At 50.6% G+C, this 23970-nt stretch overlaps 1 protein-coding gene across 1 annotated transcript; it reads left to right on the forward strand.

The window, feature by feature from the left end:
* The first annotated feature begins 11753 nt into the window (after window positions 1–11753).
* On the forward strand, window positions 11754–12731 carry LOC122153098 (olfactory receptor 14A16-like). Its single transcript, XM_042789204.1, has one exon. It carries the CDS (start codon window positions 11754–11756, stop codon window positions 12729–12731), a length of 978 nt encoding a protein of 325 aa, XP_042645138.1.
* Window positions 12732–23970: the final 11239 nt, after the last annotated feature.

Below are 23970 nucleotides of genomic sequence, written 5' to 3' on the forward strand. Positions count from 1 at the left end.
AGATTAAAGGAGCTGGTCACGTGTGGCTGGTCAGTGTACTGGTTTAGGCGTACCATGGAACTGTTGACTCCAGTCTGTCCTGTCTTATGAAATTCCATCCTCCACAACTTTCTGGGGTGAGGAGATGTCTGCTCTTGGTACGGATAGAGGTCCAAGGGCCCATCCCTGGAGTGGGAAGCACGAGTCAAAGGGGCTCAGGCACCTTCAGGGACAGCAACTGGAGAGATCAAGCTGTGTGCATGTGTCATGTTGGTGCATTAACCGGCAAGGAGGAGAGTCCTGGGAGCCAGGTATTTAGAGACCCTATGTAGGAGCATTTCTGACGGAGAATGGCCACGATATTTTGTTGCAAGGTTTGGACATCCAGGCCTGAGATCAGACTGCTAACAACAGCTGTGTTATGAGAATGACCTTGAAGGGCTGTGTTGTGAGGAACTGTATCTGTTGAGTAAAGATAAATTAGGAATTTTCCCGGCTATGTATCTGGCTAAGATAAGCACAAGTATGCAGCAAACCGCAAGATGCTTGCCTATCACAGTTTCCCTTTGGGCGTATGATAAGTTGCTTGTGACCAATAATCAAGGGGTACAGGTCACGTGAACAGCGGGTGCTTGCTGTGCAAAGGATATAACCAAGCGATTTGGGCAATAAAGGGGGATGACATGTAGCTGCATCGGTGTGATTGTCGTTACACGGCTGACTCTCCAAGGGGACCCAGCTTTGACAACCTACACACCAGCCATGTCCCATTTTCCTTCCTCTTCCACCTGGCTGCCCCCAACCTCTCATCTCCCTGACCTTTCCCTCCAGAACCTCACAATCCTTGCTCTCCTTCTATCTGCCAGAAAACATGAGCTAGTCTTAGGAGAGAGGTTGAAGATGAGGGGTGTTGAGGGAAAGGATTAGGGAGGTAGGTAGGGCTTAGATTTCAGGCATCTGGTGAGGGTTTCAGCTTCAGTGATCAGGGCAGGGCTAAGGATGAGAGCTCACCTTTCAGGGTTAGGTGTTAGGGTATAGGCAAAGGTTTAGGGGGAGCTGCAAAGTGCCAGGCCTTAGGAGCAAGGATGTGGCACTCGGCGTGTATTTGTCCTCAGAGTGACCGGGGGAAAACCTCAGCTGCTGATGACCAAAGGCATCACCATTCAAATGGGCTGGGAATTAGCACTGAGCCCCTTGGCAGGGCACATCCAAGGGGCTACATGACACAGGATGTCTCTGTCTCCTTTCTTTGTCACCCTGAAGTCGCTTTCCTCTGTTCTTCTGCTCTAATCAGCCCCCAGAGAGGCCCACGTCAATCTCCTGAGGGAGCTTCCTCACCCAACCCCCTCAGCACGCCCCACTAAACCCAAAGACTCTTTATTCCTCCCATAGCTCTCCAGACTCAGTAACATTCCCCTGGGAGCTTGTTAGAGTACAGCAACTATAATTAGTTTATTCTTGCATCTTAATTTCTGTCCGGTTGCAGGGGGGGATTTTAGAACAGACTGTCTTCAAGGATGGATTTTGCTAAATATAATGATGTTAACAAGCACATGATGTAAAACAAGTTCATTTCTTTCTCAGTTATACCCCAGAAATGCTTTGAACATTGACAAATGATTTTTCAGTTGACTGTAAAATGTTGCCCACAACACCCCAACTTCATTTGCTAGAGGTGGGCATGGAATAAGGAGGCACAGGAAGATGGGCAGGGAGATCACTAGAGGCATGAGTTGGTGACAAGGCTCTGGGCTTGAAATTTGGCCAAAAAGGTGGAAAAGTTGATTTAAACTGCCAAACTCTCTCTTTATTCAACTTGCTAATTGTGCATATATTTATAATTTCCTATCTATTTGTCTAGCATATTTATTTTATGGTCATCGCTTGAGGAAGGTAGACCTTAGAGGAGGCTTGGACTTGGCATACAGTTGAGGACTTCAATTGGGGTTTTTTTTTAATAATTTGTATCATGTTTTACTTCCATCTCTTCAAAATTAATAAGATTCCTGTGACTATTTACAGTCAAGTCTCAGGGTAAATCAGGTGGGAATTGGTGCAAAGGAGCTGTAACATTCAGCTGTGCACATCAGTGAGGAAGTCTGATGTAGAAGAATGCAAGTCCCAGGCAGCCCCTGAGGGAAATGGTGCTGCTGGGGAGGTGGGGAGGAAAGTTGCCCATACAGTGCGGGACCTTGAGGAGACCACTGTTGTTACATTTCCTGTCCTCCTTAGAAGACCCTCTGAATTGGAGAAAGCTTCTATCACTTCTGTAAAATTAAAAAAGGATGAAAAACCCCTTCAGAATAAAAAAAAAAAAAAAGTGTTTTTTTATGAAGTTGTCATTAAAATCTTCCACTTAAGTTGACTCCTGAAGCCTCTCCAATTAGCTGTACAAGCCTGGAAGTCCTGAAATAAATGATGGAAGAGATGTGGCTCCTTTGGGTTTTCTGCACTTTGATGAACCCTGTGGTGTATTTGGTGTTTGAACCTCAGATACTGAGAGGAGCTGAACCAACCTCTGAAGGGGTTAAAGTCAGAAGCAAAAGCCAAAGTGTCTTGGAGTGTTAATTGGCCCCTCTGAGGCCCATTACAGACCAGGTGTCCCCATGGATTAGTTAGAGAAGAAAATTGGAGGCTGTGAGTACAGGTAAGCAAAGGCACTGTGCAAGGGGAGCTGATGCTGAGTAAAACTTGATATATTTTATCATGGCAAGTGGTCAGCCCCAAGAAGGGGGATCCCGTCCCTCACACTGGCTCAGGGCTCTTCCTGGGGCACTGTGGGGTGGGGTGGGCAATGCTGAGTGGAGGACAGTGGTACCACAGCTCCCAGCCTCCCTGGGGGGCTGCAAGGAAGCCACGAGGCCCCAGTTCCATGCGATTATCATGTCTCCTTTCAGGCCTTGGTAGCAGAGACAACTGCCATAGCCAAGGGGACAGAGACCCCCAGGCTGTGGACACCCAACCTATGGCATCTCCCTGCCTTTCCTGAGATCCCTCCTTCCTCCCTGCCTGTTCCTTGGAACACAAAGCACTGCACTGATATGGGTTCTGGGTGACCTCTGGCACCACAGCACTACCCTTCAAGGGACACTTCTTTCTCCTCCTGTCCAGTCTCAACCTCCCAAGCTGCACTTTGTGATGCTTTTCCTTTCTCAGGTGGTTTCCCACTACAAAGAAAAGGTCCAAAATCTCTGAAAATACCCCAAACTCCTAATTTCAAGCTACTCTTTTACTCCCGCATGACCTTCCACACCATCAGGACAAGGAATCCCAGGTCCCTCAGCCACACCACACACTTCATGTGCTTCATGCCCTCTAAACCCACCTTTGCAGACATCCTCTAGGCACTCTCCCGTTCCTTTCTGCTCCTCAGAATGGAAAGCCCCAGAGAATGTTATCGGTGTGACCACACCAGTGCTGAGTCGAGGGGGATGATAACTCCCCGTGTCTCGATGGTCATGCTACAGTGCAGCTCCGTATGCAGGAGCTGGCTCTATTCACGGTGAGCCTTTACCAGCGGTACATATGGCATCACTCACAGTGCCCAGGGCCTTCTCCTCGGACTCACTCCTCTGCCAGTCCAGTCCCACTTTGCCCCTTCTCCTTGTACAACTTGAGGTTCCTGCTGGCCAAAGACCCAAGTATCTCAAGGTCCCTGTGCACTGAAGCTCCAGCACATCAGCATTTAAGGCATGTGTGCAGATGCTTCCTCTGAGAAGACAATAACTTGACTGGGTGTATGGCAGTATGAGTAAGAAAAAGAAATGCTCATTTAATGGAAGTGATGACGAAGGTGGAAAGCACCACTGTAACGATGAACGAGCTCATCCCCAGTCACACTGAACTTCATAGGAAGACAATGAGCAGTGAGGTTGACCTAAATCTATGTGCCTCAGAAGGTCAGTACCACACCTTATTGGGCAATGACAACGTCAAGTTTGGGGATACGAGCGACAAGAAGTAGCATTTGCTGCTTTCCAAAACTTGCAGCAAGCTCCTGCCAGCAGGCAGCGGAGGAACGGATGCAGAAGCCACCCCGACAAGAATATTGTGTACGCTGAAAAGTCTTTTTGGTTGAAGGTAGATGGTGATGAGGGCTGAGCAGTTTGTCACAACAGGCAGAGCACAGCCTGACATTTCTGATCCTAGTTCAAGTGACTGCAAAGAACAACAGGAAGGAAACTGGTGCTTGCAAAAGGCCTGGATCATGAGCGTGAACCACGGCATCTGGTCACAGAGGCCAAATGACCCAACCAGCTGGTGTGCATGTCAGATGCAGAGGGCAGTGGGGCCCAGAAGAACTTCCCTATTTGACAAAAAGGGTTGCAAGGAGCCAGGCTTACCAAGAAAGGCAATCTGCAAAGTCCTGATTTCAGCTGGGACAGAGTTAATTTTCTTCCTAGCAGCTGGAGCAGTGCTGTGCTTTGGGTTTAGGGTGAGAACAATGTTGAGAACACAGGGATGTTTTAGTTGTTGCTGAGCAGGGCTTATCCTAAGTCAAGGATTGTTCAGTTTCCCATGCTGCCAGTGAAGGGGGGGGACAAGAATCTGTGACCACAGCCTTGAGTAGTACTGCTGGGAGTGGCAGTTGGTCCTGACACCAGTCACCACCATGCAGTACAGGACCTGCAGCAGGTGAGTTTGGGGTCTGGATGGTGCCATCTGTTGTCCTGAGACAAATGTGAAGACTCCGGTTGTGTCCTCTTAAAGAAAAGCCCAAGCACCCCTCAGGTCGTTCTGGATATCCAGAGAAGTGGGGGGTGGGAGCAATGGGCAGGCCTGAAGCGTGTCTTCAAATCTTTAAGGTGTTTCTTTCCCAAGGTGGAGATGGTGTGGGTACAAGGAGAGTGGCCTGATCCTCCCGTGTCAGGCAGAGCATCCAGCCCAGGGGTGCGGACGTCTGGAGGAGGCTCAGACCAGAGGTGTCTATAGGAGATCCTCCTGCCAGCACTGAATTTGGGAGATGCTTTGGCAGGGCTTCCTAAGGGCTGATACAAAGGAGACAATTCCTGGTGGCGAAAGGCCAGTGCAACCCTTCATGCCCACCTTCCCTCTCCCCTACAGCCACTGTTATGGAGGCTGTTGGTCACCTGTGAGTGGCTCTCAGCCAGGCAAGAAGAGCTGCCCGGAGGAACAGGAAGCCACGTGGAGCAGAATTTGCCAAAGGCCAGAAGGGCGATGAAGCTGCCCTTGGGTTGGCAGCAGGTGGAGCAGGACCCAGCAACAGCTGGTGGCTAAAAGAAGCATGTCCCCAGAGAAGACTGGTGGCATCCAGAACCTGGGCTGGCTGCCCAGCAGATGTTGTAGCCCCACCTCTCAGTGAGATGAAGGAGCTGATGCAGGGGGAAGCACCGCACTTCCCCAAATCCTGCCTCAGCACTGAAAATGGGACAGTCAAACCCTGTCACTTCTCCGTTCCTCCAGGAATGGGTGCAGCAAGATGAGAGGCTTGATGTGTCCTGTCGTGTCATTCTGGAGAAAATATTTGAGACAGAGCACCAAGAACTTGTAACCATGGGCACGTGAGCTTTTCCACTGAGGGTCGGTGTCACATGGCTGCAGTGACCAGGAGATGGTGGGGTTTAAACTCCCAAGAGAGGTGCGCAGGACAAACCCCAGAATCAGAGCCTTGGAGTACAAGGGAGAAATTTTTGGCTTGTTCAGGAAGTTCCTGGGCTGGATTCCTTGGGAAACTGCCCTGTAGAACAAAGGGGCCTTGGACAACTGTTTCAACTTCAAGGCCAACCCTGTTGAAATGCAAAACCCACGTGGAATTTTATGGATGAAGTTGAGCAACCATGGCAGGAGGCCAGCACACTTTCTTGTGCACCCTTGCCACTGCAGTTGCCTGTGCCTGAACCTGCCCACTTGCTTTCGCGGCAGCCACATTTTCACTGGAATTCCATGGAAATGCCAGTGCTCCTACTCTCAAGCTGGCATCCACCCCAAGCTCATACAGCCTGGCCAACCACCGAGGCACCAGCCCCTCCGTGCCCCTGTGTGCAACCCAGGGCATGGCTCACACCCCCCTTTCCTTTTTGGTGCTCCTGCTCCCAACACTGCTGTGCTGTCCCCAGATGCCACCCTCTTGCCACCAGCCTGCCTGTGGGACAGGGTAGAGATGCACAGAGGGCTGAAGGGGTTCAGGATCCCCTTGGGGGAGCACAAAGACCTTGTTTGTGTGTTCAGGGATGGAGCTAGGAAAAGCAGAGCTGAGCTGAAGCTGGAACTAACAAGGGATGAAGAAGGTAGAAAAAGGGGCTTCAGTAAGGGTGTTGGCAGCCACAGCAAGGCTAAAAAAAAAAAAATATGTGGGCCCAAATCTCAAAACTCAGTGTGGCAGTGGGCCTAGTGACCAGGAACATGTGGAGAGACTTTCAGCAAGCTGGTTGGCCATACATGCCTCTCTGGGTCCTCTATGAGGTGAGTTTCAGCCAAGGGTGCTGAGGGTGGTGGCCAAGGTCAGTGTGTGGCTGCTTCTGTCACCCTGTAAAGGCCATGGCAGTCAGGGAGGTTCCTGACACCCGGGAAAAGTCAAACATGTCACCCATCTTCATGAAGAGCAAAAAGGAAGATGAGGGAGCTACAGGCTGCTCAGCCTCACGTCTGTCCCTGGGAAAGTGATGGAGCAAATCCTCCTGGAAGCTATTTCCAAGCACCTGAAGGACAAGAATGAGATTTGGAACTGCCAGTAAAAACTGAACAAGGGCAAATTGTGCCTGACCAACCTGAATACCATTTACAATGAGATGATGGGCCCTTTGGATGAGGGGAGAGGTGGATGTAGTAGCCCTCAGTGAAAAGGGCTGCCTGGGACTGATAAGAGAGAGAAATAACCAGCACCAGAAAGACCTAAGCAAAAACTGAGGGAAAAACCCAGAGAGGGATGGCAGCCTCCCCAGTGTCCCCACTACTTGAGCTGGTCCAAAGGGCATGAGGAAACAGAGGCCATGCACTCTCTGTCTGTCCTGCATTCATGCTGCAAGTGACCCCCAGCCCTGGCTGCCTTTGTCCCGCCTCTGCCTCCCCACTAGCCCTGCTGCCCAGGACAGCAGGAGACCCCCTGCCCTGGGGCTCCTCGGGCAGCTTCCACATTTCTCCAGTCTCCTTTCCCAGTGCCTGTTGTATTTTCATGCATGTTACAGTCCTTATCATGTGTGATCAGTGCCAGTAAATGCCTCGTGGAGTCGATGTCATCAGGACTTGGTCATGGTCAGACAAACTGTGCTCCGTTTCACATATAACCTCCATGGACATATTTATCTGACCTAATCTCCAACACTTCCACAAACATAAATAATTTCCATTTCTTAGGACAGGAATCACCCTGTTTTCAGAGAAACAATTTAAAACCCAAAGTGAAAAATACTCGTTCACAGAGAGGTCCAAAATATCTGGGTGTGACATTTAACAAGTGGGTCAATCGGAGGAGCCTCCCAGGGTGACCTTGCCGACTGAGGGTGGGGGTTTCGTCTTCTGGGGGTCTGAGAGTCCTTATGGGATGCCAGAGAGAGCACTGGGGATTGTGCCAGGCTTGCTGTGGCATGCCTAGGAAAGAACCAAAGGCAGGGAAAGGGAAGGACCAAGGTGGTTTGGGGAGAAAGAAGCATCGGAAAACAGGGGGAAAAGGGGATGAAAGGAGCTGGTCATGTGTGGCTGGTCAGCATAATTGTTTATGCACACCATGCAACTGAAAGTCTGTCCTGTCTTCTTATGAATTTCCATCCTCCACAACTTTCTGGGGTGAGGAGATGTCTGCTCTTGGTACGGATAGAGGTCCAAGGGCCCATCCCTGGAGTGGGAAGCACGAGTCAAAGGGGCTCAGGCACCTTCAGGGCCAGCAGCTGGAGAGATCAAGCTGTGTGTGTGTCATATTGGTGGGTATGTCAGTGGGTGGAACCACTAATGCACATCAAACCAAATTAACCAGCAAGTAGGCAAGCCCTGGGAGCCATGTATTTAGAGACCCTATGTCTGGACTAGACCCTGGCGAGCCCAGAGGATCTGTGAGTTGGTTGCTCAAGGGAGAAAGTGGCCCAAAGCAGCACCTGGAGAAAATGTGGGCTCTTGCAGTCAGGTATTGATAAGGGCCACAGGTCTGGACCTGGAGGGGAGGTTGTCCTTGGTGTGAGAGAGCAGCAGGAATGCATGGAGCTCTGCCTGGGGACTGACAGTGAGTTAGCTGAGAGCTGATAGGCCAGGATCAGAGGGCAGAACAACATGGGCGGCACTGTGGGAGGATGGGTGGATTTCTGCTCCAGACCTCTTGATCAGGTAGATGAGGCCTTCTTCAGACAATTGGAAGGAGCTTCATGCCTGCAGGCCCTGGACCTCATGGCAGACTGAAACTGTCCCAGTTGCCACTGCTGAAGAGGTGCAAGCCACCCAGGAGGATTTTGGAGCTCACTGGTGACATCTTCCTGACAAGGGTGACTGAGGAGCCAGTGAGGTGAGGGGCCCTGCAGCAGGACTTGATACTTGCAAACTAGGAAGAGCTGCTCAGGGCTGTAACAATCAAGGGTGAGAAAGTAGAGTGTAGGATGCTGAGAGAAGGGAAGAAAGCAAGGGGCATGAGTTCAGGAGAGCAGGCTTTGACCTGCTGAAGGACCTGCTTGGAAGAATCCCATGGGATACAGCCCTGAAGATGAAAGGGTGCAGAGAATTGATGGTTAATGTTCTCCACTTCATACTCCAGAACCATCCACACAGACATGCAGGAAGTCAAGAAAAGGTGTCAGGAGGATGGCATGGATAAAAAAGGAGCTCCTGACAGAAACCAAGCATGAAGAGGAAGGACAGAGGAGGTGGAAGCTGGCTGCATTCCAGGCTCAGCGGTTCTGTGATTCTGTGCTAGAGAGAGTCATTTGCGTGTGCGTGTGCTTCTCTGTGCATGGAGGAACTGTGGGGATGAGGGAATTCTGGATCCAGGTCCCAGACAGCTGGAGGACCTAAAACCAGCTTCTGGAGAGATCCTTATTGTTTCAATCTCTATACAGGTATATATTTTCCACTAACACGGTCTAACATACAAACAGCCCAACCCTTATTTACCCTTTCTCCACTGACCCTGGCTTTGCTTGTTTTGTGATCTCATTTGGTGTTTTGAAGATTGTGTTGATGGTAATTCCTACCTGGGGCTGTAGAGCCCTGCAGCTCCTCAGGCTGTTATTACGTGAGAGACACCACCACCATCAAGGTGAGCTATCTGCACAGAGTCACTAACAGCTGACCAAGTGGAGCTTCAGCCCAGGGAAACCTGAGAAACTCTGGGATTCTGGCCAACAGAAACCTCTTGAGGTTTACAAGGAGAAGTGTCCAGTCCTGCATTAGGAGGAAGAATAATCTCCTCATTTCTCGCGGCAGGCTTGGACCTGAGTAGCTGAGCAGGGACCCTGAGGAGAAGGGCCTGGGCACTATGAGGGACACCATACAAGACAGCGGTGCATGCTGGCCACAAACAAGGCCACCTGCATACAGGTCTGCACTAGGATGAGCATGGCCACCCAGACTATCCTGAGACTGGATGAAGTGTGGTTTCAGAGATGGTGGAGGTTTTTCCCTAAATTGAGAAACAACATAAGAAAGAAAGAATGGCACAAAGTGAAGTTTTGGAAGTTGAGACTGGACGTGAGGATTTTGTGTTACGTTGAGTTACATGAAGCATCCCTCCAAGTGCAGTACAATAGGCCACCCAGAAAGAGTCTGGATTAGCCAAAGCTTTGCATTCCAACCATCAGCCTGTGAGGATGGAGAGATATCAGTAAGGGTAGGAAGATGGTCAAGTGAGAGCAAGGCTGGTAAGCACGGTCGATGTCCAGAGACTTCAAGAAAACAAGTGCAGGCGTAGGCCACCATAGGAGAGCCTGTGGTGGAGATGGCCAAGGGAGCTGACAAGGTTGAAAGCCCCCAGCAGAGCTGAGCTCTTCCTCCTGTTGGCTCTGGCTGTTGGCTGTGTCATCAAGGCCTACCAGGAGACACCTAATCCTTACAGCACTGGGGCCTCTTGGCCCCCTTGTCTCCACCCAAGAGCCTGGCAGGTGTCCAACCACAATCCTGACCTTGGCATTGCACATCCCCACAAAACTCTGCCCCAGGAAGAGCCCTGAGCCGTGGGTGTAGGACAGCATCTCCTTTACCAGGGGCTGGGGCCAGGGCTGCCCTTTGGCTTGATAAAATGCATCCAGGCTTACTCAGCATCAGAGCCACCTTTACATTGACTCTGCCTCCAGTTTTCTGCTCTAACCAGCCCCCAGGTTTGCTCTGGCAGTAAAGTCCCTCTGGGGGACCCATTAATGCTCCAAGAAACTTGGGCATTTACATCTGACTTTGCCTTCTTGAGAGGTTTCATCAGCTTTCTCTCAGGGTCATGGACTGGGCACCAAGCCCACCTGAGGGATCATTAAAATGCCTTGGACTGGTCCTCTGCTGCTGAGCTGGTCCCAGCTGCTGGGACAGAGGGAGCTGATGGCAAGCGGGCAGTGCTGCAGAGAGACAGCTCTGCCCAGGAGCAGCTCCTCTGCAAAGCGCAGCAGGATGAAGGGTACTCCTGGGGTATCTCAGGGAGATGAGCGAGGGAGATTAAGAGTTTAAAGGTGGTCAGGATTGGGAGGATGACTGAGAGTTCAAAGGAGGAGAAATCTTTGCAGCCCTTGACACGGTAAGTCTCTGGGTGCAGGGTGATGTGTCTGTAGTTCCTGGAGGCATCTCCTGAAGCTGGCACAGCCCACAGCTTATGGGATCTGCAAGGAGGGGGCTCTTTTTAGGCAATTTTGAATAGCTATGAAGACACGGTGTGCAGGCAGGGGTGCCCAGGGCTGTCCTTCCCAGCAGGGTCCCTGCACCCCAGGGGGCTGTGTGCTGGGGCAGGGACTCTGCCGCCTGCCAGGGTCAGCACTCAGCCTGCCCGCGGAGCTCCCCACGGTGCTGTGGGGAGAAACTGTGGGGGGAAGGAGAGACCCCCGCCAGGGCAGGCTCCTTCTGCTCTCCAGAGGCTGCTGCATGGATCAGGGATGCTCACAGCTCCAGATCACCTCTAGGACATTGGCATTTCAAGAGGAAGTTCAAAGCAGGGGCCACCTTAAAAATGTGAACCTTTCTAGGCTCTATGATCTCATGTTTCTTCTAAGAAAACATAGAAAGGGGCGGTGAAATTTTAATATGTCACTGAGAATCCTGAACTGTTAAACTGAGGGATCAACACATTTGCCAGAGACTTTATGAAGTGCCTTCACCTACTCCTCTACTTACAGACACACCAGCATCACCTTTGAGGGTTCTGGTTTTGCCTGCTGTTCTCCTTTGTATCTGCAAGTAGGGAAGGAGCCTGGGCAGTGCCCTGTTGCCAGGAGGGGTCTGCAGGGCAGAGCTGAGCACACAGAGGGTGGGGTGGGGGCTGGAAGCACTGTCAGGGTGCTGACATGGGGACACAGAAATGGCTCCTGGCAGAAAACAGCTCCAGGGAGCAGAGAGCCAGGACTTGCTCCAGCATTCTCTTGACTCTGTACTAGGGCACAGGGAGCCTTTTTGTCCCTCAGGTCTCCCCTGTGTTCAGTCTGAGAGAAATGTGAAAGATGAGGATTTCTATCCCTTCAAAGATTGACCCCTCTGAAACATCACAAATCTGAGCTCATGTAAAGGAATTGAATATATTACCCCCAAAGAAAGAGAAATAATTTTGAGGAGACTTTTTGGTAAACAGCATAAGATTGAATAAAAGAAGTCTGTCCTAACTTGTCAATGTCTTCTAGTTCAATCTCCCTGCCTGCAGTGAACAAATGTCCAACAGCAGCTCCGTCACTCAGTTCCTCCTCCTGGCATTTGCAGACAGACGGGAGCTGCAGCTCCTGCACTTCTGGCTCTTCCTGGGCATCTACCTGGCTGCCCTCCTGGGCAACGGCCTCATCATCACCGCCATCGCCTGCGACCACCACCTCCACACCCCCATGTACTTCTTCCTCCTCAACCTCTCCCTGCTCGACCTGGGCTCCATCTCCACCACTCTCCCCAAAGCCATGGCCAATGCCCTCTGGGACACCAGGGACATCTCCTACTTGGGATGTGCTGCACAGGTCTTTTTCTTTGTCTTCTTGATAACAGCACAGTTTTCCCTTCTCACCATCATGGCCTATGACCGCTACGTTGCCATCTGCCAACCCCTGCACTACGGGACCCTCCTGGGCAGCAGAGCTTGTGTCCACATGGCAGCAGCTGACTGGGGCACTGCGTTGCTCTATTCTCTCCTGCACACTGCCAACACATTTTCCCTACCACTCTGCCAAGGCAATTCCGTAAACCAGTTCTTCTGTGAAATCCCCCAGATCCTCAAGCTCTCCTGCTCAGGCTCCCACCTCAGAGAAGTTGGGCTCCTTGTGGTTAGTGCCTATTTATCATTTGGGTGTTTTGTTTTCATTCTGATGTCTTATGTGCAGATCTTCAGGGCCATGCTGAGGATCCCCTCTGAGCAGGGACGGCACAAAGCCTTTTCCACGTGCCTCCCTCACCTCACCGTGGTCTTCCTGCTAATCAGCACTTCATTTTTTGCTTACCTGAAACCCCCTTCCATTTCTTCCCCATCCCTGGACCTGGTGGTGTCATTTCTGTACGCCGTGGTGCCTCCAGCAGTGAACCCCCTCATCTACAGCATGAGGAACCAGGAGATGAAAGACGCACTGAAGAAGCTGATTCAGCCAATTGTCTCAGCAGGGATAAGATGCCCATGTCTCTTCAGAAGTGATTTGCAACTCTTATCTTAAACCTTCTGTGCAGTAAGCATTTTATTTGTGAAACTCTTGTTTGTTCCAAAATGTCTCCATCCACTCCTCTTTCTCAGAGACATGAACCAGCCTCTCTGACCCAGGGACACTTTCTACATGTGTCTGGTAAGACAGTACAGCTGGCCTCCCATGTTGCATATCCACAATAAAAGAGGCTTGTCTCAGTGCCGATGTCTGGAGGTTGGTCTCTTCTTCCAAAGCTGAAGTCAGGAACATGATGAAGGAATTGCCCCTCTGAGTGTGCTGCTGTGCTGGGGTTCTCCAGGGGTTCGGGGCAGGAGGGCATGGGGGGATGTGTTAGGGAATAGGCCTGTGCTGCCCCTTCACGTGTGGGTGCCCAGTGCAATGGAAATGATGGCTGATCCAGGGGGATCTCCCTGGGACCATCTCCCCGTGGCTTTCAGCCACCACTGCCCTGCAGAGCAGCACCGCCAGCTCAGGGCCGTGCCTGAGGTGACATCCCGCGACAAGAGCAGACCTATTTCTGGAGGCACCAGTTTGGGCAGCTTTTCTCTCGCTGGCACAGCAGGAGCTGCCTGGGGAGCCCCCAGTGCAGGAGTCTTGTGCCGGGGAGAGGGACGGGCACAGAGGGGCTGCCAGCACTGGGCAATCAGGATCTCTTGGAGAGAAGAGCAGCAGAGAGAGGGAGATGCTGGCCTGTGTCTGCTCATGGCATGGCTGGCCCCAGCCCTGGGGCTGATGGGGAGGCTGAGATCCCTCTGTGCCCCAGGAGCTGCTGTGACCTTCCGAGGGGCTGGGGCTGTGGGGTGAGTGCCCAGAGCTCTGCAGCACCCCCCAGCCTATCTCACTGGTCATTTCCAGCACTGGCTGCTCACCCGGGTTTATGGGTGAGCGTTGCTGCTAAACCATCTCCATCCTCCTTCTGGTCTCAGTGCCTGTATGGGGGGACCGGCCAGCCCTGCCCGGCCTCTCTCCTGGTGCAGACCCTGGCAGACCCCAGAGAAGGGCTGTCTGCACTTGCTGTGATGTTGCGCTCTGTCCTATTTTTCCATGGACAAAGGAAAAAAACACTGATCACATGAGCAGAACACTTGCTCTTACATTACATGGATGACATTTTAGTAGATACTGAAAAAAAGTCGACCTGTATTCAGCTAACCATTGAACTCTTAAACTTTTTGGGAATTAATGGCTATAAGATGTCTAAGAAGAAAGCACAGATATCAAGACAAACTGTAATATATTTAGGCTTTGAGATTTCAAAGGGACAGAGGAAGTTGGGGACTGATTGAAAGGAAACAATCGGTGCCATTCCTGAGCCCTGAACTGTGCAGGAATTAAGAGCATTTTTGGGAATGGCTGGGTGGTGCCATCTCTGAATTATGAATATGGGCTTGGTAGCCAAACCGTTATATGAGGCCCAGAGGTCTGTTCCTTTCATGTGGGGCCGACAACAAGAAGAGGACTTTCATACACTTAAGCAAGCTCTAATGTCAGCACGAGCTTTAGGATTGCCTGATTTAACTAAAGACTTCCGGTTGTTTGTCCATGAAGGACAGCACCTTGCCCTGGGAGCCCTGACTCAGAGGATGGGAAGCTGGAAGAGACCTGTGGGGTACTTTTCTAAAGAACTGGACACGATGAGCGAAGGATGGTCTTCCTGCCGGCGGGCAGTAGCAGCAACAGGAATACTGATACAAGAAGTCAGAAAGCTCACCTTGGGAAGAATCCTCACGGTTTGTGTTCCACATATGGCTGTTACAGTGCTGGAACAAAAAGAGGGGTATTTGATTTCCCCCAGCAGAATGATGAAATATCAGGTAATCCTTATGGAACAAGATGACATGATTCTGAAAACAACTAACCTGGTAAACCCTGCAGTTTTTCTGAGTGCTTCACAGGAGGAAGAAGGACCCGAGCATGACTGCATAACGACTATTGAGCACGTGTGTTCCAGCCGAGAAGACCTGAAGGACGTCCCTCTTGAAAACCCTGAATGTGAGTGACCCTGTTCAGGGATGGCAGTAGCTTTGTACAGAATGGAACTCGCTACGCAGGATACGTGGTAACAACTGAAAATACTGTGATAGAAGCAAGTGCACTGCCCAACACTACATCAACACAGAAGGCAGAACTGATTGCCTTGATGCAAGCTCTGGAACTAAGCAAAGGAAAGAAAGTGAACATATGGACAGATTCAAAATATGCTTTTGGAGTAGTCCATGTCCATGGAGCTCTATGGAAAGAACGAGGACTATTGTCCTCCCAGGGGGCAAATATTAAGCATCAAAAGGAAATCTTACAATTGTTACTGGTGGTTCAAGAACCGGCCCAAATAGCAATCATGAACTGTAAAGTACATCAATCCAGAAATACAATAGTAGCAGAAAGAAATAGATTGGCAGACCCAGCTGCTAAGAATGCAGCTCAACAATGAGGGTTACAAATGGCAGTAATTCCTACTCGAACTGTAATTGTCCCTAAGGAACCACCAACACATTCAAAAGAAGATGAGAAATTAGCTCAATTCCTAAGTGCAGAGAAAATCCAGAGGGATGGTGGACAACCTCTGAAGGTCAGGTGGTTGTGCCCCCATTAATTATGAGGGCAATACTAACAGGTAAAACATCAGGAATGCCTTTGGGGTGTAGAAGCCCTGGTGACATTCCTGAAGAGGCACATAGTAGCAGAAAGAATGTTAGAAATGGCTAAATCAGTTGCTGCAAACTGCAAACTATGTTTAAAGAATTATCCGGTGGTACAAAAAAGGGTTCTAATGGGTAAATCAAAACCAGGAGTATAACCTGGTGACTATTGGCAGATTGATTTTACAGAATTACCCAAATGCAAAGTTTATCGGTATGTTATCTCTAGGATTGATACTTTTTTATGGATGGACGGAAGCTTTTCCCAGTCACACAAATCAAGCTAAAGAAACAGTTAAGTGGCTTTTATAAGAAATAACCCCCAAATTTGGGGTGCCCATTAGAATATCGTCAGATAGGAATCGGCATTTTATAGGAACTGTGGTTCGGGACATGAGCAAAGCTCTAGGGATAACCTGGGTCTTGCATGCTCCCTGGAGACCACAATCCAGTGGAAAAGTAGAAAGAATTAATTAGACTTTAAAGAGACAAATTAGCAAAAGAAGTCAAGAGGCTAACTTGAAATGGCCTCGAGCACTCCCACTGGCATTACTGCATATTAGAATACAGCCGAGGAGTGAGTTGTCAGCCAGCCCCTATGAATTACTTTATGGAAAACCATATGAGACGCTGAAACCCAATCCAAATATGCATGTAACAAGAAAACAAGTGTATAATTACTGGCTTTCCTTTGGAAAAACTTTAGTTAGACTCTGGAGGGTGGGGGTGTGGAATCCCGTACAAGACTTCCAACCTGGGGACTATATCTAATCTATATTACCTACATCCCAGCAAAACCCTGGACAACCTCCAGCCCACATTCCGTACTATTTCTAGCATGCTCAGGTCTCACACTATCCCGTCCATCTTCATTAACCATCATCCTCCTTCCCATCCTTTGATTTGTACGCAGATATCAACCCCTTAGTCCATGGACCACCCCTGTGAAACGTCCACAGAATGTCCAGAGTTCTTTTAGTCCATGACCTGGGTTCTCTCTGTGCTGGTGGTCACTCGGGACAGTGTTGCTCTGCTTGCTCACCCTGACCCATGAGCTCGCAGAGGCCCATCACTTGTCCCAAGGCAGAGCTCCAGCCATTCCCGCCACTCGCTCTGTCGTAAAGGGCGACTGCCCCTCCTTGCCTTACAGGCCTGTCCGTCCCTGCCCGCGCTCCTGCTGTGTGCTATCTCACACCCACGCTGCTCTCCACATGAGCCTGTAGCCCACTGGAACCACACACAGATGTCTAATTCCTCCTTCTGCACGCCCCGCACATCAGTGCACTGGCACTTCAGAGAGGTGCCCGGCAGCACTGATTTCCCAGAAAGGATGTCACAGGACCATCAAATTACAGTAAAGTTGAGGTTTGGAGGGACAGGACTGGACCCAGTATTGACCCCTGTAGTGCCCCACTGGTGACCGGCCTCCATCGAGACCTGATGCCACTGACCACCATTCTCTGGGCTCGGCTGTTCAGCCAGTTTTCAACCACCTCACTGTCTGCTTCTCCAGCCTCTGCTTCACCAGCTCATCGATGAGGATTCTCTGGGAGACACTGCCAAAAGCCTCCCTGAAGTCCAGGTGGACAATTTCTACTCCTCTACCAAGCCAGTCACACTGGAGAAGTTTATCAGGTTATCAGATAGGAAGGACATTTCCTTTTGTTGGCTGTGCCCTGGGCCTCTGTGTATATGTTGGGGTCTGGCACTTGGAGGGCTGTGATGTTGTGCCATTGTCCACCTTATACAGATTTGGCCAGCTCAAACCCAGGGGACATATGAGGGAAATGCTACAAATGCTTTCTTTGCTTGAAAGCAAGGAAACACTAGTGGGCTCTATCTAACCTCTTCAACCTCCATTGCTCTCAGCTCTGTTTAGATGCAATGGAGACATTAAATGTCTTAATAGATATGTGTCTTGGAAACAATTTCTCCATTCAAAATATAAAGAGGAAATGTGTTTTAGAAATGGATGTATAAGTCTATATTTTTGAAGAGGGAATGAAAGAGTCATGGGCTTGTTGGTGTATTCAGGTGTTTCTGAAGTTCCCCCTATTACGTTGCCAGTGAGAGCAATCAGTTCATCGTCCCCCCCCATAGCCCTGGCAGGACATAACCTCATAACGTACATTTTGCAGACTCCCCCATTATCCAACCCTTTCCATACCCCAGCTGTGTCCCCTGTGGGGATTCACAGACCGCCCTTCTCTTCAGTCTGCCAGGGTCTGCACCAGGAGAGAGGCCGGGCAGGGCTGGCTGGTCCCCCCATACAGGCACTGAGACCAGCAGGAGGATGGAGATGGTTTAGCAGCAACGCTCACCCATAAACCTGGGTGAGCAGCCAGTGCTGGAAGTGGCCAGTGAGAGAGGCTGGGGGTGATGAATTCTGTATCCCAGGTGAGCCCCCAGTTGTGAGAAACAAGCCCACATATATTTAAAAATATGTTTTATTGGTGACAGAGTCAGTGAAGCAAAGAATACAGCGCTGGGAGCAATGGCACAACCTGCCCCAGCAGGGGCTTCTTTTTATAGTTCCAGTCCTCCTTTTTGCACCCGCGCAGTTCCTTTTCCTTGGTTTCTCCGAGGCTGTCCTTCTCTCTCTGTACTTTTCCCCTGCTTCAGTACTTCTTATCACAAAACTGGCAGCTGCTGAGCAGGGGAGGCATCCACAGTGTTATATGTAACCATTAGGTTTAAACATGAAATCAAACAAAGAACAATGCAACAACCAAGCCAAGCAACAAGTCCACTCGCTTTCCTTCCCCCCCCTCTTCTTTGGCATTTCCAGTTGGTCTCGGTGGTCCTCTGGGTGGGGGGGGTTGGTGGAGGGGGTGAAGTCCAGGTTCCTCTTCATCAGGAGTTCTTCGCTTAACCCTTTTCTGCTGGCTTCCATTCCTCTTTACATGACACCTAACCACAGACACCCCCCCCATCCTCCTGCTTGCCCAACTCCCCACAATGCCCAACCCTATGCCTGACCTGTGATCAAAAAAGGCGTGCTCAACTGTTATAATTTTAGCAACACTAATTTAATAACAGCTTTAGCCTAACTCAACAAAAGTTATTCTTTAATTACTTTTAGCGAAAGCAAAATTCTACCGTTACTTCTCACATAGCGAATCCTTCAAGGCGGGAGTGGTTCCCCGTTGGTTTGTGACATCACTGGATCAGGAGGGTCCCTGCCTGGGCAGTGACATCACGGGCAACTCTGTGAGATGGGGGTTCCCTGTGGGGCTGTGACATCACTGAGGACCACATGGTGTGTGGGGGTGTCTCCACCAGGGTGCTGGCATCATACAACACCCATGTAGGGTGGGGGGTGTCCTGCTGGGTTGTGATGTCATCAGGCAGCCACGTGGGGTGGGGTTTTCTCTGACAGTTGTGATGTCACAGAAAACTTAGTGGGTTTGCTTACCGGAGTTCTGATATCATAGTGTACCTTCGGGGTTCCCCACCATGTTTGTGATGTCACAGAAGACCCTCTGGCGTTTCCAACCACAATTGTGACATCATAGGTGACCCTTGGGGTTCCCCACCAGGGCTGTGACATCATAAAGGACCTTTGGTGTTCTGCATCAGGATTGTGATGTCATAGCAAGCTCTTGGGGCTCCCTACCAGTGTTCTGACATCATAGTGAACCCCTGTGTGGTGGGAGTGGGCTTATGGCATCACAGGGGAGCTCATGGGGTTGAGGTGGGGATCCACAATGGAATTGCAGTATCAGAGTCTCACTTAGGTGTGATGGGGATTCCCCAACCCTGGGTTGTGATGTCACTGGTGGGTTATGACATCCCTGAGGGGGTGGCTCCCCTGCCCTATGATGTCACTCATGACCCCACCTCCCAGGCATGGTGGCATGAGGAGAATCACAGACTCCGGCAACTCTATAAGAGTCAGAAATCGAAATCGTTTATTGCCGATACAAGTGCGCTTATATGTCTGCCTAGCAACTGATCAGACATCAACAGAAGGCTGGATTGGTTACATGCATTCCTCACACACTGTTCACACGCCCGAGACTAACGTTTGATTGGTCACTGCCCTCTGTCCATAATACACCAGACAATTCATTGGCTACAAGTTAGTTACTGGTATCCTAAAGCCTATTGGTTAATTAAATCTTACAAGCACAAACACAGTGTTCTATACACTTTTAGCGCAAGGTAGAAAACTTTCCACTGTTTAAGAAACGACCAGAGGTTTCCCATCAACCATAGCCTGGCATGTTTTCTTCAGACAAAGCTCAGCATCCTTATCTTGTTTTTCTACATTCCTGTTCACTACTCCCAAGGCTTCTGGGTGACGAAGGTCAAGATATTCTCATCATTCACCAGCTGTAGAGCTCTCTCAGTTCTCCTCCCTCTTTTCACGTCCCTTTTGCGATGTAGCCAAAGTCTTGCTCCTGTCCAATGTGGCCATTGTCCTCCAAAAATGATCCCACAGTGGCAGAGGAGAGGAAGCTCTTTGACATGGATGAGCACTCTGGGGGGCCCTGAGATCCCTGAATCCTCATTTTGGGAGGGGCCACAGGGTCCCCTGACACTGCCCCCCCCAAATATTTTGAGGGGGGGTTGTGTAGTTTGAACCACAAGCCCCCATTTGCGGGGCGCTACAGTGGTTCCTTCCAACCCCCCCCAGTTATTTTGGGGCTGATCCCTGAGCCCCTCCAAACCCCCATTTTGAAAGGGTTGGGTGGACAGTTAAGGATCCCCTTAAATCAGTTTTGCTTTCCCCCCCTACTCTGTCTTCCATTTTGGCGGGTTGTTGGCATCTCTGACCCCCCCTCAACCCTCCATTTTGGTTTGCCTGCCCCTCCCCCCCCAATTATATTGAAGGTGGTTTGGGTTTTCTCCCCCCATATCCTCCATTTTTGGGGGTGGTGACAGTCTGAATCCCCCAAAATCCCGATTTTTGGGGGGCTAAATCATGCCCTGGCCCCCCTGAAATTATTTGGGGGAAGTTCCAATGTTCCAGCGCCGGCCTATATCGAGGGCCATTCACTGAACCAACTCCAGTTTGCCAACATCCTTCCTGTACTGGATATCTAAAATCCAGATGCAGTAACCCTCTCTTGATCTCCTGGCCGTCCTGCTGGCCACAAAGGCCTGGGTGCAGCTGGCCTCCCTTGCTGCCAGGGCACACGGCTGCCTCCTCTCCAACCCACCCAGACCTTTCCCACGGGGCTTCTCCCAGCCAGGCAGCTCCCAGCCTGGGCCACTGACAGGAGGATGTCCTGCAGGGTCACACACGGGCACTTGGCCTTGCTGGGTTGACTGAGGTTCCTGCCAATGCGTGCTCTCCTGCTCGTGGAGCCCTTTCCCTCAGCACACAGGCCTGGAGACCTTTTCAGAAAAGATTCAGGCAAAGAGGGCTTTGAGTGCCCCAGCCCCACCTGCCTCTGCTGTTATTAAATCAGCCTTCCCATTCAGCAGTAGCCCTGCATGTTCCTTCTTCAGCCTTGGTCTCTAATGAGCGATTGAAGCTCTTCCTTTTGCTTTTGACTGTCCTTGCAACCACTGGCTCCTGGCAAGCTTTTCCTTCCTAAGGAGAGTAAAGTCAAGACATAGAAATTTGTCCTTTGTAAACTGTCCTTGCTGTCACCTCCTGGCAGCTGCTTCATGGTCCCTGTCAGAGCCAGCCCTGTCCCTGTGCTGACCCAGCCTCCCTGCCCCATAAATGCATTATCGTCAGGGGAAGACCTGTGGTGCAAGGAAGGGTGTCTGCCAAGCAAAACCATGGTCACTGGAGAAAGGGAAGCAAGGGCAGGCTGTTGCTCTGCTAGGCTCTGTTACTGCAAGATCTCTGTAGAAAGACAAAGTATCTCCCTCCAGGAGTTGGTTTTACACCTTCTGTCTGTTCAGGGTTGCTCCTTGGGAAGAGCACCTGGGATAACATTCCAAGGTTTGGACAAGCTTCAGCTGACTCTCAGCAATGCACCCTTTGATGAAGGGCAGGTGACGGAGCTCCTTGGAACCTGCTACAGCAACCAAGGCTGCAATGATGGAGAGATGTCAGTAAAGGAGGGGAGATGCTGAGTGGAGAGAGAGGTGAGTTAGTTGTGTTGACGCCTCCAGCCTGGTGTGGAACAGAGGTGCAAGATGCTGTAGGACAGCTTGTGGTGGAGACAGCCATGTGCTCTAAGAAGCAACATCTCTGTGCATAATTTTTATTAATTCTTCAATTCTTGCAAATAGAGGAATTTCCAGAATGTAGCCTAAAAAAGGAATATTTTAATGTTAAATAGTTTGGTTTTGGTTTTTTTGTTTGTTTGTTTGTTTGTTTTTTTGTTGTTGTTTTTTTGTTTTTTGTTTGTTTGGTTTTTTTTTTTAAAACCTTGTTTTTTCAATTTTCTTCAGTTTTCATCTTCTAGATCAAGGAATATCTACATTCTCCAATTTATATTGAGCCTGGGTGTGCCCTGATGGAGTCTGACAAAGCATGTAGGAAAAGCAAGCTCAGTGAGGTCACACACTATATGGCCAATCTTGATCACTATGTCCCCAACACTGACATGTGTCCTATCAGCCACCGGGGTTTTTTCAGCTCTAGTCTTTCTGTCACAGGAAGTTGTTTCTTTATTGCCAACATATAATAATAAAGGTTCATAGTTCAACAGACAAAAACCTAAATAAGTCTTTTGAACCTCCACTTCCCACAGTGGATGACTGTGGGGGGTGTACGTGACAAGGGGTTGGTGGCCGGAGGGGCTGCAAGGGTGGCCTCTGTGGGAGGAGGCCAGGGATTGCCCTGTGCCAGACAGAGCTGTTTCCAGCTCCACAATAGACTCAGCGCAGGACACTGAGAAGCCCATCAGCAAATCTGGTCATGCCCCTGTGAAAACTTCTTCAGGAAATGGCAACAAACACCAGACTGGTAAAGGTGGAGAGAACAAACATATTGAGAAACAACGGAGGGAACACCAAGGTAGGAGAAAGAGGAGGAGGCACTCCATGGTGGAGCAGATCTTCCCTGTAGCCCATGGAGGACCAGTGCCAGAGCAGAGCAAAACTGAGGAAAAGAAGGAATAACAGACAAAACCTGTTATGTGCTGGTTGTGACCCCCCATCCCAAACAGCGCTGCGCTGCTCGGGATGGGGGAGAGGAGCCTAGAGTGAGGGAGTGAAGCTGAGCCTGGGACAGGGAAGAGGAAAGGTGTTGTTTTAACATTTGGCTTTTTTCCCCATGACCTGTATTCATAGTTAAATCTCTGTATTAACTGACAATAAAATGAATTAATTTCCCCCAAATCAATTCTTCAAGTCTTGCCCGCAATGTGAACTGGGAAGTGATGTCCTGTCATTGTCTCCCCCCAGGAGCCTTCTCATTCCCATTCTTCCTATTTTCTTCCCCATCCCACTGGGGTGGGAGAGGGAGTGAGCGAGCAGCTGGGTGGGAGTTTGGTTATTAGCCACGGTTAGCCCACCACAGCAGTAAGATGCCTCGGCTGGTGGATGAGGGGAGAGTAGGGAATGTGTTTCAGCTCAATATTAAGAAGGCTTTTCTCACTGAATCCCATCACGGCCTCACAGGCATGAGTGAGGTGGACTGGAAACAGGATGAAAGGCTGGGTCCAGAAGGCCATGACCCATAGCACAAAGTCCCCTCGGGAGCTGATCACCAGCGATGTACCCCAGGGGTCCATACTGAGTCCAGCTCTGTTAAATGTCTTCACTAATGAACTGGAAAAATAGGACAGAGCGCAACCTCACAGCAAGTGCAGACAGCCCTTCTCTGGGGTCTGCCAGGGTCTGCACCAGGAGAGAGGCCGGGCAGGGCTGGCCGGTGCCCCCATACAGGCACTGAGACCAGCAGGAAGATGGAGATGGTTTAGCAGCAACGCTCACCCATAAACCCGGGTGAGCAGCCAGTGCTGGAAATGACCAGCGAGATAGGCTGGGGTGCTGCAGAGCTCTGGGCACTCACCCCACAGCCCCAGCCCCTCAGAAGGTCACAGCAGCTCCTGGGGCACAGAGGGCTCTCAGCCTCCCCATCAGCCCCAGGGCTGGGGCCAGCCATGCCATGAGCAGACGCAGGCCAGCGTCTCCCTCTCTCTGCTGCTCTTCTCTCCAAGAGATCCTGAGTGCCCAGTGCTGGCAGCCCCTCTGTGCCCGTCCCTCTCCCCAGCACAAGACTCCTGCACTGGGGGCTCCCCAGGCAGCTCCTGCTGTGCCAGTGAGAGAAAAGCTGCCCAAACTGGTGCCTCCAGAAATAGGTCTGCTCTTGTCATGGGATGTCACCTCAGGCACAGCCCTGAGCTGGCGGTGCTGCTCTGCAGGGCAGTGGTGGCTGAAAGCCACGGGGAGATGGTCCCAGGGAGATCCCCATGGATCAGCCATCATTGCCATTGCACTGGGCACCCCCACGTGAAGGGGCAGCACAGGCCTATTCCCTAACACATCCCCCCATGCCCTCCTGCCCTGAACCCCTGGAGAACCCCAGCACAGCAGCACGCTCAGAGGGGCAATTCCTTCAGCCTGTTCCTGACCTCAGCTTGGGAAGAACAGACCAACCTCCAGACATCAACACTGAGACAAGCCTCTTTTATTATAGATATTTTTAATGGGAGGCCAGCTGCATTGTCCTATTAGATACAACGCACAAAGTCCTCTCT

This window comes from Tyto alba, unplaced genomic scaffold (assembly GCF_018691265.1).
Source record: "Tyto alba isolate M040663 unplaced genomic scaffold, T.alba_DEE_v4.0 Super-Scaffold_15, whole genome shotgun sequence".
In the NCBI taxonomy this organism is placed as follows: Eukaryota; Metazoa; Chordata; class Aves; order Strigiformes; family Tytonidae; genus Tyto; species Tyto alba.